At 43.0% G+C, this 19,356-nt stretch overlaps 1 protein-coding gene across 3 annotated transcripts in view; it reads left to right on the top strand.

The window, feature by feature from the left end:
* The first annotated feature begins 301 nt into the window (after window positions 1-301).
* adck1 (aarF domain containing kinase 1) overlaps window positions 302-19,356 on the top strand; it is a 575,359-nt gene continuing 556,304 nt past the window's right edge. Inside the window, exons 1-2 of one of the 3 annotated variants that reach the window (XM_043697033.1) lie at window positions 361-434; window positions 6,454-7,273. In XM_043697033.1, the coding sequence (XP_043552968.1) occupies window positions 7,009-7,273 (265 nt within the window). In that variant the 5' untranslated portion in view covers window positions 361-434; window positions 6,454-7,008. Of the gene's footprint in view, window positions 337-360; window positions 435-6,453; window positions 7,274-19,356 lie in introns of those variants that run through there. The other 2 variants (XM_043697036.1, XM_043697034.1) reach the window with 2 other exon arrangements.

The following is a 19,356-nucleotide window of genomic DNA, read 5'->3' as shown; positions in this document are numbered from 1 at the left end:
GTTGGCGGGTTCCAGTCGGTCTCATGACCTTTTTTTGATTGATGTTTGTTTTCTGATAAATTTCAATGTTTACATTTCCTCGTTACGAGCGATTCTCACCCGGTCTAGTGAACTAAAATGTAAAAAGCCGGGCTGGGTTTCCACCGTTTGACCGTAGGTTAGACATGTTGTAGTTTATCTCCACCGGGAAGTCTGTTAGACACAAACGACAGGCAAGACTAAAGATGACTACAAGTCCCGGTGCACCTCGCGCGGGTGGAATGTTCCACCATCTGCATGGGATAGGGGTGGGGTATTCAAGTGTCAGAGGGCGAAGGTGGGTGATGACAGTAGTTGGTAAGTGCACTGCAGGCGAGCGGCATTTAACGTGATCGCCAGCAACTGTAGCGCTAGGCCCTGACTGCAAAGGAAGCATATTTGTAGCTTTTGAACAGGTCTGAATCTAAGAGAAACTGTTTGGACAAACTCAGCAGGTCTGAAGTTCTGAGCTATCAGTTCTGAAGAAAGGTCATTGGACTCGAAACGTTGACTCTGCTTTTTTTTTCCCTGCCACGGTTATTGTCTGACCTGCTGAGTTTCTCCAGTAATTTCTGTTCTTTTTTGGTTTGTGACTGACTTTTTTTCTGTAAGGAAAAAAAGGGTCGGCATGGACTTGTTGGTTAAAAACAATGACTGCAGATGCTGGAAACCAGATTCTGGATTAGTGGTGCTGGAAGAGCACAGCAGTTCAGGCAGCATCCAAGGAGCAGGAAAAAAGACGTTTCGGGCAAAAGCCCTTCATCAGGAATAAAATATTTATTCCTGATGGACTTGTTGGGCCAGATGGCCTGTTTCCACACTGTAGGGATTCAATGATATATATGTTTGATTAACTAGCACTGCGAGCAGGGTATGTGGAAACAGAACAATTACTTTCAGTTGTATGAGGGAATGAAAGGTTAGTTCTGCAATGTGAAATTTTTAATAAAACCATTCAGGTAATGAAATGAAGTTTGATAATAGGATGTGTCCAAATATGCATGCAAAATTGCATAACTGTAGTACGCGCATTGGTTGTATTGATAATGTCTAACTAGCATCTGCAAAAGTTGTAAGTGTACTTACTACTTAATTCTACGGTCTGTACTGAACTCTTTCCATGATTCCTTGCCCATGATGCTGGCCTTATTACTACCCTGAAAACCTGCTAGGAATATGTAAGGACATAAGAAATAGGAGCAGGAATAGGCCTTCTGGCTCTTTGAGCCCACTCTGCCATTCAGTAAGATCATGGCTGATCTTTTTGTGGCCTCAACTCCACTTACCCGCCCCCTCACCATAACCCTTAATTCCTATACTGTTCAAAAAATGATCTATCTTAGCTTTAAAAACGCTCAGTGAGGAAGCCACAACTCCTCCACTGGGCGTGGAATTCCATAGAATCACAACCCTCTTGGTGAAGAAGTTCCTTTTCAATACAGTCCTAAATCTGCTCCCCATAATTTTGAGGCACTGCCCCCTTGTCCTAGTTTCACCTGCCAGTAGAAACATCCTCTCCACTTCTATCTTTTCTACTCCCTTCATAGTTTTATGTTTCTATGAGATTCCCCTCATTCTTCTAAATTCCAATGAATATAATCCCAGTCTACTCCATTTCCCCTCACAAGCCAATCCCCTCAACTCAGGAATCAACCTAGTGAACCTCCTAGTGCCAGTATATTCTTTCTCAAGGAAGGAAACCAAAATTGCACACTACTCCAGGTTTGGCCTCACCAGCATCCTACAGCTGCAACATAACCTCCCTGCTTTTAAACTCAATCCCTTTAGCAATAAAGGACAAAATTCCATTTGCTGCCTTAATTACCTGTTGCACCTGTAGACCAACCTTCTGTGTCTCATGAACAAGGACACCTAGGTCCCTCTCTGCAGCAGAGTGCTGCATTTTTTACCATTCAAATAATAGTCCAATTTCCTGTTGTTCCTACCAAAATGGATGACTTTACATTTATTAACATTGTTCTCCATCTGTCAGATCTTTGCCCACTCATTTATACTATCTATGTCCCTTTGCAAAGTTTCACAGTCCTCTGCACCCTTTGCCCTACCATTCTTCTTAATATCATCCACAAACTTTGACTCACTACATGTCGTCCCCAACTCCAAATCATCTATGTAAGCTGAATAATTGCAGTCAACACTGATTCCCGAGACACACCACTAGTCACTGATCACCAACCAGAAATACACTCATTTATCCCCACTTCTTGCTTACTGTTAGTTAAGCCGTCATTTATCCATGCAAATACGTTACCTGTAAATCCATGCATCTTTATGTTATGCAGCAGCCTATTGTGCAATACCTTGGCGAATGCCTTTTGGAAATCGAGATACACCACATCTACTGGGTCCCCGTTGTACACTGTGCTAATAATGTCTTCATAGAATTCTAGTAAATTAGTTAAGCATGACCTATCTATCATGAACTCATGCTGCCCAATGAAATAATTCCTATCTAGATGGCTTGCTATTTCTTCCTTAATAATACATTTGAGCATTTTCCCCATTACAGAGTTAAGATGACTGGTCTATAATCCCCATCTTTTGTCTACCTTTTTCAAATAGTGGTATCACATTTGTTGTTTTCCAATCTGCTTGAACTGCCCTAGAGTCAAGCGAATTTTGAAAATTACCACAAGTGCATTTGCATTGAATTGGACATCCTGTTTCTATGCTGTGGCAAGTAACTCACTTCCTTACTCCCCAGAGCACATCTGCCATGTACAAGGCCCATGTTAGGAGAGTGATGGAATACTCCCTAATTGCTGGGGTGTGTACAGCACTAAGAAGCTTGACACCAGCCAGCACAAAGCTGCCTGCTTGATTGGCACTACATCCACAAGCATCCACTTGTTCCACCACTTATGCTCACTGGAAGCAGCAGTGTATACTACCTACAACATTCTCTGCAGAAACTCCACAAAAATCTTTAGACAGTACCTTCTAAGACCACGATCATTTCCATCTAGAAGGATAAGGACAGTAGATGCATGGAAACACCACTAACTGTAAATTCTCCTCCAAGCCACTCACCATCCTGACTTGAAAATAAAAAAACAAGATGTCTTATTGTTATACTATTAAGCCAGAGAACCAGGTAATGAACTGGAGATGCTGCTTCTGCCATGGTAGATGATAGAATTTGAAGTCAATATAAAAAATGTGGAATTATGAGTCTAATGATGACCATATAACCATTGTGGATTGTCAGAAAAACACTAGTGGTTCACAAATGTTCATGAAATAACTGCACAGAGGATGCACAGTAAATGAACTCTGACCAGCTAGCCCAGAGCCAGGCCCTAGAGTGAGGAGACTCTCAGAATCTCCTATTTATTTTCATTTTTCTTTTTTCTCTCTTTTTTTAAAGAAAACTTTTTCTCCTATTTATGTCTGTCAGCTAGTGCTCCCTGATTGACCAAGGTTAACAGCCCTAATCAGGGATCTCATAGTCAATGAAATCCATCTGGTCCCATTCCAATCACTACGATCCTTTAGGAGAAGAAACTGCTATTTTCCTGGTCTAGCCTACTTGTGTCTTCAGAACCACAACAATGTGGTTGACTCTTAACTACCTTCTGAGTAATTAGACATAGACAACAAAGGCTAATCTCACCAGTAACATCTTCATCGTGAATGAATTTTAAAAAGTGAAAGTTTCTTCTTCTGAAATGCTTTATTGTCAATTTTTCAAAGTTTCCATATTATAATATAGGAAATGAAGCAGGTAATTATATACAGGAAGCTTCTTCATTGATGTAATAACTGCAGATTTATTCATGTAAATACTGGACTGGACAAAATTTGACCTCCTCCTGGCGCCTCAGATACATTACTTGAAACTTTGCTGCAACAGAGCGATATTTGGTTAACCTAACCTATTGTTCCATTGCTTTATTTATTTTCTTTTAGAACCATGCTCCTGAACCTTACTAACAAGCTTTATATGAGGCATCTTATCAAACATTTTCTGAAATTCCATTAAGATAGCTCAGAGAAAATAAATAGTCCATCGGTCAATTGCTAATAGAGCATAGCTGCCAAACATGATTTGCCTTTCCTAAATCAATATTAGCAGTGCCCGATTAGTCCTTGTACTCCTATTTGCTCACGGGAGAATCTGGGACCAAAGGGCACAACCTCAGAGCAAAGAGTCACCCATTTAAGACAAGATGAGAAGGGATTTCTTTTCTCACCGGCAGTGAATCTATGAAATTCTTTACCGCAGAGGGCTGTTATAGAGTCAAAGAGCAAAGTCCAAAACTAGAGGGCTATTGAGGCTGGCTATTAAATATATTCAAGGCTGGGACAGACAGATTTTTAATCCACTTGGGGAATTAAAGGTTTTGGGGAAAAGCAGAAAAGTAGAATTGATGACTGTTAGGTTATTCATGATCTCGTTGAATGGTGGAGCCAACTTGATGAGCTCATAAAAATTTGTCACCAAATAATGTTCAACTGTTTTTATCATGGAGTCCTGTGTGTGAGTATTTGTTGCTTCTGATGCACTAAATAAAATTCTCTATGATTAAATGACAATCTTAAATTGGTTTCTGGTGTAGTTATCAGCACAGGAGAAAGTGAGGTCTGCCGATGCTGGAGATCAGAGCTGAAAATGTGTTGCTGGAAAAGCGAAATCTTTGTAGAGGGAGGAAGAGAGCTTCTTCAAGGAGGGCATCCTTGTAAGAGGATTCGCAGTAGATTGAAATCTTTGAGGAGAAAGTGAGGTCTGCAGATGCTGGAGATCAGAGCTGAAAATGTGTTGCTGGAAAAGCGAAATCTTTGTAGAGGGAGGAAGAGAGCTTCTTCAAGGAAGGCATCCTTCCGACGCCTCTCCCCCAGGTCCCTCCTCCCTACCTTTTATCTTAGCCTGCTGGACAAACTTTCCTCATTCCTGAAGAAGGGCTTATGCCCGAAACGTCGATTCTCCTGTTCCCTGGATGCTGCCTGACCTGCTGCGCTTTTCCAGCAATACATTTTCAGCTAGTTATCAGCACAGTTTGGATTAGTGAGTAACTGTTGTCAAATCTAGTCCTTGACACTGTATTCTGAGATTTGTAAGTACTGGCTGGTTGACCATAGTTGGCCCACTGTCCAAGGAGTCTGTATATGCTCTTGCCCTTCACTGTCAAGGGAGCTGGCCACCACCATTCCCAATTTCCACTGAGGTCATCTTCCTGATTATCTGGTGGGTACCGGGTAGGAGCAGGATTGAACCAGGAGGCTGTGATGTCCTCCACTAGATATGAATTTGACTGCACGCTTTCATGTAAAGTTTACAATCAGAGCACGGGATTGGCGGTGGGAGGGTGTTGCTGGCCCCTTCTAAATTTCAGGACTGGCACCTTCATTTGCAAAACAATACTTAAGAGTGTGAAGTGTCTGCAAAGCACTTCTGAAGAACACACTAGGATCTGAGTACCATCCATGAAAACATTTTCCCTCCTTAGAGTTAAGAGAGGGAATGGGTGAAAATTGGCAATAAACTAACCTTGATTTACTACTTCAGCAGGTGGTTTTTACAGATATTTATAAATTCCTAAAGCTGTCTTTTATCGACCAAGGCAAACCAGATTTCAAAGGGAAAGACTCTTGTGCCAGTTTGGCTCAGTAATACGTATTCCTCTGGCTATTGCTTCTATTCAAATGTCAACCTCCTCTTATGCTTTGTGTGTGATAATACTCCACTGCCGTATTGTATTGCTGGATATGACAGCCCTGGGATGAAGTCTTTAACCTGAGCCAAGAACAAATTGTTAGAGAAACTCAGCACTTCTGGCAGCGCCTGTGGGAAGAAAGCAGAGCTAACATTTTGAGTCCAGGGACTCTTCATCAGAGAAGATGGAGAGGCAATGGCCTAGTGATATTATCACTAGACCATAAATCCAGCGATGTAGGTAATGTTCTGGGGACCCTGGTTGAAATTCTGCAGGTGGTGAAATTTGAATTCAATAAAAAAAAATCTGGGATGACCATAAAACCATTGTCAGTTGTCGGAAATAACTGGTACACTAGTGTCCTTTTAGGGAAGGAAATCTGCCACCCTTTCCTGGTTTGACCAACATGAGACTCCAGATCCACGGCAGTGTGGTTGACTCTTTGGGACTCTTAGGGATGGGAAATAAATACTGGCTGGCTAGTGATTTCTATGTCCCTTGAATGAATTAAAACAAAAAGTGGTTCTCTTACCCAGTGCCGTTCTCTTGCCATTTCCCCCATTTCCCTGAACATTATTTCTATCCAAATACTCATCCAGTGCCCTCTTAAATGCCTTAGTTGAACCTGCCTCCATTTTGTCCAGATAGTACATTCCATACCCTAACAACTTGGTGTGAAAAAAGTATTTTTCACTTTGCTGTTGCTTTGTTTGCACATTATTTTAGATCTTTGTCATATCATGCTTTTTCTTCTTTTAAGAGTGGGGACAGCTTCTCTCTATCAACTCTATCCAGTCTGGTCATGATTTTGAAAGCCTCTATCAGATCTTCTCTCAGTCTTCAATACTGATGCAGCCCATATCTGAAAGCAGCAAGACACTGGCAATGTCCAGGTTTGAACTGAGAATTGGCAAGTAATGTTCACGCTACAGAAATACCAGACAATGCTCACTTCCGACAAGAGACATTCTGACGATCATTCCTTGAATGTCAAAGGCGTTGCCATCACTGAATTGCTCATTATCAACATACTGAGCTTATCATTGACCAGAAACAATTTAATCAACCATATAAATGCTATGGCTTCAAGAGCAAGTCAGAGGCTAGGAATTATGTGGTGAAAAACTCAATTCCTGACTCCTGAAAGCTTGTCCACCATTTGCTTGCTTGATTGACACCTCATCCGCTGCTGCTGATGCTTTGTGGCAGCAAAGTGTAAAATCATCTGCAAGATGCATTGCAAGAACTCCCCAAGGGTTCTTAGAATGCATCTTCCAAGCTTGTGACCTCTACTACTGAGAAGGACCAGGGCAGCATGTATCTTTCAAGGTGCACACCACTTAGAGAAGCAACTTGCTGTTTCTTGTACTTGCAGCTGGATCAAAGTCCACATCCATGGCTGCAGAAGTATTTCCAAGTTGTGAGATTGCAGAAGAATTGTGAGAGAAAGTGGAGAAGTACCGCTTGTGTGGCAGCCGTATACATGCTGACCCCATGGTTGTGGATGATTTTACCAAGAGGGCACCTGAAGAAGATGATGGGAATGAGGTTGCAAGGATGGATATGTGGGAACTCCAGAGGTAATAGCAGAGGGGTAGGAAGATAAACCATTGCTAGACTTCTTTTGGCTACTATTGTATAGGTAAAGGATGGAAACATCTGAATTGGAAAACAGATGAGGTGGTGTTAGGGATGACATATTGTGAAAGGCTTCAGTTATGAGGGGTTGAGGAGGATAAAATAAATAACATCATATTTGTTGAGAACACTATTGAGAGTTTGGTTTCCACTGTTTTTAAAACCTGATTGATTCAAGAGAATCGAAGAAAATGTTAAAACATGGGCATAGATTTGTGAAATTTTGCAGGACTGTCCTGGATCCTCAGGGAAATGCAGTCTGACGAGAGAGAACTACCACAGTATTACTTCCCTCCTTATTCCAAGAGTATGTTTCATGTTTTCCTGTCAAATGGCGATGAGGGTATATTGAACTTTATGCACTCTCCCTCTTTTAGCTTTTGTCATTCTTTTTAAGAGCCTTTTCCCACAGAATTTGGAAAAATAATCTTTCTTAATACTGGGCGTTTAAAACAAAGCATCTCACACCAGTACTGAGCTTGTTTTCTGGAAAGTCTGCAGACAAGTAATCCATTAGCTTGTCTTGCTAATCGATAAAGACCAAGCCCATTATGTCTGTAAGTCTCTGGTCCTGAATGTTCTATTGGGCATTCTTAGCAGACTTCTTGTTTTTGTGGACAGGGCAAGGTGAGACAGAGAGGCAGTGAAACGAACAAAGGGTCTGAGAAGCCAGGCTTAAATTGAGTTAGGAATTAAAATACGGAAAGTCAGTTTTCTCAGTTAGAAGTTGTCCTTCGTCTGTCTGTGTATGTTTTTTATTACTGGGTTTGTGTGGTTGCAGGAGAAACTGAAGAGCCTGAAATTATTGCTAATGTTCAGTCATGCACTTTTGCCAAACAAAATGACTTGTCAGATTATTTATCTGTTACATAGTGTACAAGATTACAGAAATGGAACTGAGGGTATGCTTTATATCATTGTTGGAGCCATGGAAGGTAACTATGCCACAAATATGGATTGTTGACAGTGTGAGCCAATTTTGCCATGCAAAAGGTGTGAAATTAATTTCAAGGGATAGCTGTCAGTATGGAATTTGAAAGTATTTTATGCAGACTGAAACCAGTAACGCTTACCAGTTGTATGTCTTTGATGGAATCTCAAGCGCCTTCTGCAAAATCTGTGTATGCCACATCCACTGATTCCCCCATATTTTTCTCTGTCTCTCTGTCTCTCTCTCCATTGTGATGATCAACGATGACATATTAATACTCAGCCCCCAAAGTGTTAGCTGTCCTTTCTGACTATGGTACTTTCTCCTCTCAATGGAGTTTAGTGTAGTTGATTGTGATATCCTTCTTCAACACTCTGTCTTGTCCAGCTGTGAGGGGGCGACACTGAAATGCTCCACAATTACCTACTATAACATAATTCCAGTAAATCGTTGCTCCTCCATTCTCTTCCTCCTTTCAGAATCACCACAATCTATTTAGGAACAGGAGGAGGTCTTCAAACCTACCCTTACATTTAACTAGGTTGTGACCAAACTGTTTTGTTTAAAATTTATTCATTTGTGGGATGTTGACATCACTGGCAGGCCAGCATTTATTGCCTGTGCCTAGTTGTCCTTGAGAAGGGGGAATGAGCTGCCTTCTTGAACTGCTGTAGTCCACCTGCTGTGGGTTGACCCATAAGGGAGGGAGTTCCAGGATATTGACCCAGCGACAATGAAGGAATGGTGATAATTTCCAAGTCAGGATAGTGAGTGGCTTGGAGGGGAACTTGAAGGTTGTGGTGACTCCATGTCCTTGTCCTTCTAGATGGACATGGTCATTGGTTTGGAAAGTGCTGTTTCTTTTGCCTAAAATCTTTAGATCCCAGTTTTTAAAAAGTTTTCAGTTGATCTCCCTGACGAGAACAATGTTTTGAAGGTGAAAGTTCCAGCTTTCCATTACCCTTCCCGTGAAGCCATACTAATTGATACCATCCCTTAGATGCTAAACTCTCATTTTAAGAATACACGATCTTGGCATGACAGGATTTATTTATTTCTCTGAAAAGTCAGCTGCTGACTGTCTCTGCTGCAGATATTTTGACTGAATCTGTACTGGTGACTCCCTTCATTGGTGCCCAGACTTGGGCAGATCCTGAAGTTTATTTAATTCAACTTTGGGGAAACCAAAGACATTACTTGAAACCGTGTGTTAAAAATTCTACTCCCTTCTAGCCAATTCCATTCCCCCCTGCCCTGGTTACTCACTTGAGTTGAACCAAGAGGGAAAAACATATTTGACCCCATCCTTACCAATCTGCCAGCTCCAGATTCATCTGTCCATGACAGTATCGGTAAGAGTGACCACTGCACAGTCTTTATGGAGACAAAGTCCCGCCTTCACATTGAGAATAATATCCATCGTGTTCTGTGGCACTATCATCGTGCTGAATAGGAAAGACTTTAAACAGACCTAGCCATTTGACTGGGCATCCATGAGGCGCTGTGGGCCATCAGCAGCAGCAGAATTGTACTTCAGCACAATCTGGGCATTTTTGGTAGACTTCTTGTTTTTGTGGACTGGCAAGGTGAGACAGAGAGGCAAACCTCATGGCCTGGCATATTCCCCATGCGACCATTATCATCAAGCCAGGGGACCAATGGAAGATATGCCAGGAACAGTACCAGGCATACCGGAAGATGAGGTGTTAACCTGGTGAAGCCACCAAACAGCTACTTGCATGACCAACAGCACAAGCAGCAAGTGGTAGACAGAGCTAAGTGATCCCACAACCAATGGATCAGATCTAAGCCACATCTAGTCATGAATGGCGGTGGAGAACTAAACAACTCACTCAAGGAGGATGCTCCGCAAATATCCCTATCCTCAATGATGGAAAAGCCCAGCATATCAGTGCAAAAGGTAAGGCTGAAGCTTGTGCCAAATGGATGATCCATCTTGGCCTCCTCCGGTGGTCCCCAGAATTACAGATACCAAAAAAACGGTTGGAGGCACTGGATACTGAAACGGCTACAGGCTCTGACAACATTCTGGCAGTAACACTGAAGGCTTGCTGCTCCCTAGCCAAGTTATTTCAGTACAGTTACAACACTAGTATCTACCTGACAATGTGGAACATTGCCCAAGTATGTCGTGTACATAAAAAGCAAGACAAATCCAAACCAGCCAATCATTGCCACATCAGTCTGCTCTCGATCATCAGTAAAGTGATGGTAGGTGTCATCAACAGTGCTATCATCAGCGCTTGCACAACAATAACCTGCTCAGTGATGTCCAGTTTGAGTTCTGCCAGGGCCACTCAGCTCCTGACCTCCTTTCAGACTTGGTCCAAAGATGGGCAAAAGAGCTGATTTTGAGAGGTGAGATGAGAGTGACAGCCTTCGACATCAAGGCTGCATTTGATAGAGTGTGGCATCAAGGAGCTCTACAAAAACTGGAATCAATGAGTATAAGGGAGCAAACTCTCTGAGGATTGGAATCATACCTGACACATAGGAAGATGGTCATGGATGTTGGACGCCAGTTATCTCAGCTCCAGGTTATCTCTGCAGGAATTCTTCAGTGTTGTGTCTTAGGCCCAACCATCTTCAGCTGCTTCATCAAAGACCTTCCCTCCATCATAAGGTCAGAAGTGGGGATGTTTGCTAATGATTGCACAATGTTAAGCACCATTCACGACTCTTCAGACACTACAGCACTCTATGTTCAAATGCAACAAGATCTGGAAAATATCCAGGCCTGGACTGACAAGTGCCAAGCAACACTCGCACCATACAAATGCCAAGCTATGACCAAAGCGAATAAGAGACAGGGAATTCCTAGAAGCATGGCACTCATCCACAAACTCCATCAACAAACACATAGACCTGGACCCAATATACCGGCCACTACAGCGGACAGCTGAAACTGACAACCGGAAGCGGCAGAGACAGGCCACTATAAATGCCGGAGGAAACACCACAGAAGTGCTTCACAGGAGGCTCCCAAGCACTGAGGATGTCACCTAGACAGGGGACGAAATGTTTGCAACAACAACTTCCAGCTCGGCAAACAGAACCACAGCAATGAGCACCTGAGCTACAAATCTTCTCACAAACTTTGAACGAATAAGAGACAAGCTAACCACTGCTCCTTGGCATCCAATGGTGTTGCCATGACTGAATCCCCCACGATCAACATCCTGGAAGTTATTGGCCAGAAATTCAACTGGATTCACCATATAAATACAGTGGCTACAAGAGCAGGTCAGAGGCTCGGAATACTACGGCAAGTAACTTACTTTCTGACTCCTCAAAGCCTGTCCACCATCTACAAGGCGCAAGTCAGGAGTGTGATGGAATACTCTCCACTTGCCTGGATGAGTGCAGCCCAAAAAACACCTAAGAAGCTGGACACCATCTAGGAAAAAGCAGCCCAATTGATTGGCACTATATCCACAAGCATCCACTCCCTCCACCAATACTCAGTAGCAGCAGTATGTCCTATCTACAAGATGCACTGCAGAAATTTGCCAAAGATCCTTAGAGAGCACTTTCCAAACTCCCGATCACTTCCATGTAGCAGAACAAGGGCAGCAGATACAAGGGAACACCAACACCTACAGGTTCCCTTCCAAATCACTTGTCATCCTAACTTGGAAATATATTGCTGTTCCTTCACTATTGCTGGGTCAAAATCCTAAAATTCCCTCCCTAATGGCAATGTGAGTCAACCCACAGCAGATGGACTGCAGCAGTTCAAGAAGGCAGCTCACCACCACCTTCTTAAGGGTAAACAGGGACAGGTTATCAATGCTGGCCCAGCCAGTGATGCCCACATCCTACAAATGAATAAAAGAAAATACAGATGGCTCACAGGCCTGGTTGGGAGGTCTTTGAGCACATTCTGAAGGGGGTGGGGGTGCCTCTCTCATAGTCAGAGGGATGGGGGCGGTGAACTGGAGGGCAAACAATATGGTAGCAGGACGATTTGCTTGTGCTACTCTGGAGGCTTTAAACTAGGTTTGGGGTGGTGGTGGTGGTGATGGTGGGGTGGGGGGATGGTGGGGGTATGTGGTGGGAAGGAATCCAAAGCAGTAGTGAACAAACAGAATTTGAATATGGTACAGTGGTTAAGGAGAGCAAGTTAAATAGGCAAGACAAGTGAGGTAGAGAGAAAACAGGGAAGTATAGTAAGCCTAACATCGGTAGTGGGGAAAACCTCGAATCCATGATCAAGGACTTTGTAGTGGAGCATTTAGAAAGCAGTAGTAGGATCAGACAGAGTCAGCATGGATTTATGAAGGGGAAATCATGCTTGACAAATCTGTTGGAATTCTATGAAGAGTTGACAAGGGGGAGCCAGTTGATGTGGTATATTTGGACTTCCAGAAAGCATTTGATAAAATCCCACGTAAGAAATTATTGTGCGGGATTATAGATTCAAGCACATAGGATTGAGGGAATTGTATTGAGGTCGATAGAAAACTGGTTGGCAGAGAGGAAACAGAGTAGGAATTAATGAGCCCTTTTCAACTATGTAATATGGACATTTTTCAAGATGTCACCATTTATTTCCCCACATTCGATATCTTCCATGTCCTTTTCCACAATAAACACTGATGCAAATAAATCATTTAGTATCTTCTCCATCTCCTGCAGCTCTACACAAAGACCACCTTGCTGATCTTTGAGGGGCTCTATTCCTCTCTAGTTACCCTTTTGTCCATAGTGTATTTGTAAAAACCCTTTGGATTCTCCTTAACCATATTTGCCAAAGCTATCTCATGTCCCCTTTTTGCCCTCCTGATTTCCCTCTTAAGTTAACTCCGACTGCCTTTATACTCTTTGAAGGATTCCCTTGATCTCTCCTGTCTATACCCAACATATGCTTAACACTAACCCTCAATTTCTTGAGTCATCAGCATTCCCTACACCTACCAGCCTTTCGACCTACCAGGAATGTACTTTCTCTGGACTCTTAGCTCATTTCTGAAGGCTTCCCATTTTCCAGCCATCCCTTTATCTGCGAACGTCTGCCTCCAATCAGTTTTGAAAGTTCTTGCCTAAAACGGTCAAAATTATCCAGTTTAGAACTTCAACTGTTAGATCTTGTCTATCCTTTTCCATCACTATTTTAAATCAAATAGAATTATGGTCGCTAGCCCCAAAGTGCTCCCCCACTGACACCTCAGTGACTTGCCCTGACTTATTTCCCAAGAGTAGGTCAAGTTTTGCACCTTCTCTAGGTACATCCACATACTGAATCAGAAAATTTTCTTGTACGCACTTAACAAATTCCTCTCCATCTAAACCTTTAACACTATGGCAATCCCAGTCTATATTTAGAAAGATAAAATCCCCTACTATAACCACCCTATTATTCTTACAGCTAGCTGAGATCTCCTTACAAATTTGTTTCTCAATTTCTCACTGGCTATTAGGGGGTCTATAATACAATCCCAATAAGGTGATCATCCCTTTCTTATTTCTCAGTTCCACCCAAATAGCTTCCCTGGATGTATTTCCAGGAATATCCTCCCTAAGTACAGCTGTAGTGCTATCCCTTACCAAAAACACCACTCCCCCCTGCTCGTTATCCTTCCTGTAGCATTTGTATCCTGGAAAAAAAGCTGCCAGTCCTGCCCATTCCTGAGCCACGTTTCTGTAATTGCTATGATATCCCAGTCCTATGTTCATAACCATGCCTTCCCTGTTAGGCCTCTTGCAGTGAAATAAATGCAGTTTAATTGATCAGTCCAACCTTGTTCTCTGCTTTGTTCCTGCCTGCCCTGACTGTGTGATTCGCTTCTTTTCTCAACTGTACAAGTCTCAGATTGATCCTCTTTCCTCAGTATTTCCCTGGATCCCACCCCCTGTCCTCACTAGTTTAAATCTTCCTGAGCAGCTCTAGCAAATCGTCCTGCCAATATATTCATCCTTTTCCAATTCAGGTGCAATCAGTCCTTCTTGTACAGGTCACTTCTACCCCAGAAGAGATTCAAATGATCCAAAACTGTGAACGCTTCTCCCATGCGCCAACTCCTCAGGCACACAATTCAGCATCTGCTTTATCCTCCAATTCCTACCCTCACTAGCTTGTAGCACTGAGAGTAATCCAGATATTACTACCCACAAGGACCTCCTTGTTAAATTCTTGTCCAACTTTTGATCTTCTCCCTTCAGAGTCTCATCCTTTTCCCTTCCTATGTCATTGGTACCAATGTGTACAATGACATCCTGCCGGTCACTCTCTCCTTTGAGAAGATTCTGCACCTTTCTGAGACAACCTTGATCCTGGCACCAGGGAGGCAACACACCATTCTTATTTTTCACTGCGGGATTGATGTATGAGGATAGATTGACTAGGTTAGGATAGTTTTCTCTGTGGTTCAGACGAATGAGAGGGGATCTTATAGTGACTATAAATTTCTAACATGACTAGACAGGGTAGATGGAGGAAGGATGTTCCCGATAATGGATGTGTCTAAAACCAGGGGTCACCGTCTGTAGATTTGGGGTAGATCATTTAGGACAGAGATGAGGAGACATTTGGTTATAGAGTCAAGAGAGGTACAGCATAGAAACAGACCCTTTGGTCCAACCCGTCCATGCCGACCAGATATCCTAACCCAATCCCACCTGCCAGCACCCGGCCCATATCCCTCCAAACCCTTCCTATTCATATACCATCCAAACGCCTCTTAAATGTTGCAATTGTACCAGCCTCCACACTTCCTCTGGCAGCTCATTCCATACATGTATCACCCTCTGTGTGAAAAGGTTGCCCCATAGGTCTCTTTTATATCTTTGCCCTCTCACCCGAAACCTATGCCCTCTAGCTGTGGACTCCCCGACCCCAGGGAAAAGACTTTGTCTATTTACTCTATCCATGCCCCTCATAATTTTGTAAACCTCTATAAAGTCACCCCTCAGCCTCCAATGCTCCAGGAAAAACAGCCCCAACCTGTTCAGCATCTCCCTATAGCTCAAATCCTCCAACCCTGGCAACATCTTTGTAAATCTTTTCTGAAACCTTTCAAGTTTCACAACATCTTTCCAATCGGAAAGAGACCAGAATTGCACGCAGTATTTCAACTGCGACCTAACCAATGTCCCATACAGCAGCAGCATTACCTCCCAACTCCTGTACTCAATACTCTGACCAATAAAGGAAAGTATGCCAAACGCCTTCTTCACTATCCTATCTACCTGCGACTCCACTTTCAAGGAGCTATGAACCTGCACTCCAAGGTGTCTCTGTTCAGCAGCACTCCCTAGGACCTTATCATTAAGTGTACAACTCCTGCTAAGATTTGCTTTTCCAAAATGCAGCACCTCGCATTTATCTGAATTAAACTCCATCTGCCACTTCTCAGCCCATTGGCCCATCTAGTCAAGATCCTGTTGTAATCTGAGGTAGCTGTCAATTTTGGTGTCATCTGCAAATTTACTAACTCTTATGCTTGCATCCAAATCATTTATATAAATGACAAAAAGTAGAAGACCCAGCACCGGTCCGTGTGGCACTCCACTGGTCACAGGCCTCCAGTCTGAAAAACAACCCTCCATCACCACCCTCTGTCTTCTTCCTTTGAGCCAGTCCTGTATCCAAATGGCTAGTTCTCTGTATTCCGTGAGATCTAACCTTGCTAACAAATCTCCCATGGGGAACCTTGTTTAATGCTTTACTGAAGTCCGTACAGATCACATCTACCACTCTGCCATCATCAATCCTCTTTGTTACTTCTTCAAAAAACTCAATCAAGTTTGTGAGACATGATTTCCCACACACAAGGCATGTTGACTATCCCTAATCAGTCCTTGCCTTTCCAAATATATGTACATTCTGTCCCTCAGGATTCCCTCCAACAACTTGCCCACCACTGACGTCAGGCTCACTGGTCTATAGTTCCTTGGCTTGTCCTTACTATCTTTCTTAAACAGTGGCACCACATTAGCCAACCTCCAGTCTTTCGGCACCTCACCTGTGACTATCGATGATGTAAATATCTCAGCAAGAGGCCCAGCAATCACTTCACTAGCTTCCCACAGAGCTCTAGGATACACCTGATCAGATCCTGGGGATTTATTCACCTTTATGCGTTTCAAGACATCCAGCACTTCCTCCACTGTTATATGGACATTTTTCAAGGTGTCACCATTTATTTCCCTACATTCTATATTCTTCCATATCCTTTCCCATAGTAAATACTGATGCAAAATACTCATTTAGTATTTACCCCATTTTCTGCGGCTCCACACATAGGCTGCCTTGCTGATCTTTTAGGGGCCCTATTCTCTCCCTAGTTACCCTTTTGTCCTTAATGTATTTGTAAAAACTCTTTGGATTCTCCTTAATTCTATTTGCCAAAGCTATCTCATGTCCCCTTTTTGCCCTCCTGATTTCCCTCTTACCGCCTTTATACTCTTCTAAGGATTCACTCGATCTATCCTGTCTATACCTGACATATGCTTCCTTCTTTTTCTTAACCAAGCCCTCAATTTCTTTAGTCATCCAGCATTCCCTATACCTACCAGCCTTTCCTTTCACCCTAACAGGAATACACTTTCTCTGTATTCTCATTATCTCATTCCTGAAGGCTTCCCATTTTCCAGCCGTCCCTTTACCTGCGAACATTTGCACCCAATCAGCTTTTGAAAGTTCTGGCCTAATACCATCAAAATTGGCCTTTCTCCAATTTAGAACTTCAACTTTTAAATCAGGTCTATCCTTTTCCATCACTATTTTAAATCTAAGAATTATGGTCACTGGCCCCAAAGTGTTCCCCCACTGACACCTCAGTCACCTGCCCTGCCTATTTCCTCAGAGTAGGTCAAGTTTTGCACCTTCTCTAGGTACATTCACATATTGAATCAGAAAATTTTCTTGTACACACTCAACAAATTCCTCTCCATCTAAACCTTTAACACTGTGACAGTCCCGGTTTATGTTTAGAAAGTTAAAATCCCCTACCATAACCACCCTATTATTCTTACAGATAGCTGAGATCTCCTTACATGTTTGTTTCTCAATTTCCCTCTGACTATTAGGGGGTCTATAATATCCCAATAAGGTAATCATCCCTTTCTTATTTCTCAGTTCTACCCAAATAACTTCCCTGGATGTATTTCCAGGAATGTCCTCCTTCAGTACAGCTGTAATGATACCCCTTATCAAAAATGCCACTCCTCCTCCTCCTCTCTTGCCTCCCTTTCTATCCTTCCTGGAACATTAAGCTGCCAGTCCTGCCCATCCCTGAGCCATGTACCACTGTCAGATTGATCTCTTTCCTCACTATCTCACTAGGTCCTACCCCCCCCCACCTTACTAGTTTATTTCCTCCCAAGCGGTTCTAGCAAGTTTCCCTGCCAGTATATTAGTCCCCTTCCAATTTAGGTGCAATCTGTCCTTCTTGTGCAGGTCACTTCTACCCCAAAAGAGATTCCAATGATCCAAAAATGTGAATCCTTCTCCCATACAACAGCTCCTCGCCCATGCATTCATCTGCTATATCCTCCTATTCCTGCCCTCACTAGCTCGTAGCACTAGGAGTATTCTAGATATGACTACTCTCGAGGACCTCCTTTTTAAATTCCTGCCTAACTCTCTGTCATCTCCCTTCAGAATCTCAACCTTCTCCCTCCCTATGTCATTGGTTCCAGTGTGTACAATGACCTCCTGCTGGCCCCTCTCCCCTGTGAGAACATTCTGCACCCTCTCTGAGACTTCCTTGATCCTAGCACCAGGGAAGCAACACACCATTCTAATTTTTCACTGCTGGCCACAAACATCTGTCTGTACCCCGGACTAGAGAGTCCCCTAACACAATTGATCTATTGGAACCCAATGTACCCCTCATTGCATTAGAGCCAGTCTCAATAGCAGAAACTTGGCTGTTCGTGCTACGTTCCCCTGTGAATTGATCACCCTCTACATTTTCCAAAACAGCATACTTGTTTGACATGGAGATAGCCAAAGAAGACTCCTGCACTAGCTGCCCACCTCTCTTACCTTTCCCGGAGTTAACCCAGCTACGTGATTGTATCTGAGACTTCACCCCACATACTCTTCCTATAACTGCCATCCATCACATACTGTTGCTGTGCAAATTCGTCATTGCCTCTAACTGTCTGTCCAACCGATCCATTCGATCTGATAGGATTCGCAACCAACAGCATTTATTGCAGATATAACCCGCAGTAACCCTTAAACTCTCTTTAAACACCCACATCTGACAAGAACTGCATATCACTCTACTAAAGGCCATTTTTGCTCTCCCAAAGAGCAGTGAGCCTGTAAAATTCATTACCGCAGAAAGCAGTTGATGTCAAAACATTGAATGTCTTAAAGAGGTGGTTAGATATAGCACTTGGGGGCGAATGGGATCAAAGGATCAAATGGGAGAAAGCAGGATTAGGCTATTGAGTTGGAGGTCAGTCATGATCGTGATGAATAGCTCAGCAGGAATGATTATGATTATGATGTGATAGGCATCACAGAGACGTGGTTACAGGGGGGTCAGGACTGGCAGTTAAACATCCAAGGGTTTTCAACTTATCGAAAAGACAGGGAGGTGGGCAGAGGGGGCGGGGTTGCCTTGTTAGTTAAGAACAAAATTAAATCTATGGTGCTGAATGACATAGCGTCGGATGATGTGGAGTCTGTGTGGGTGGAATTGAGGAACCACAAAGGCAAAAAAAACACCATAGTGGGAGTTAGGTAACACCTCCTAACAGTGGTCAGGGCCAGGGGCGCAACATGTACTGGGAAATAGAGAAGGCATGTCAGAAAGGCAAGGTCACAGTGATCACGGGAGACTTCAATATGCAGGTGGACTGGGTAAATAATGTTGCAAATGGATCCAAAGAAAGGGAATTCATGGAATGCTTACAGGATGGCTTTTTGGAACAGCTTGTCATGGAGCCCACAAGGGAGCAGGCTATCCTGGACCTAGTTCTATGTAATGAACCAGACTTTATAAAAAAATCTTAAAGTAAGGGAACACTTAGGAAGCAACAATCATAATATGGTAGAGTTCAGTCTGCAATTTGAAAGAGAGAAGGCAAAATCAGATGTAATGGTGTTACAGTTAA

This window comes from Chiloscyllium plagiosum, chromosome 10, assembly GCF_004010195.1.
Source record: "Chiloscyllium plagiosum isolate BGI_BamShark_2017 chromosome 10, ASM401019v2, whole genome shotgun sequence".
Lineage (NCBI taxonomy): Eukaryota > Metazoa > Chordata > Chondrichthyes > Orectolobiformes > Hemiscylliidae > Chiloscyllium > Chiloscyllium plagiosum.
Note: the sequence above shows the minus strand (reverse complement) of the source record. Positions and strands in the feature narration are given on the sequence as shown.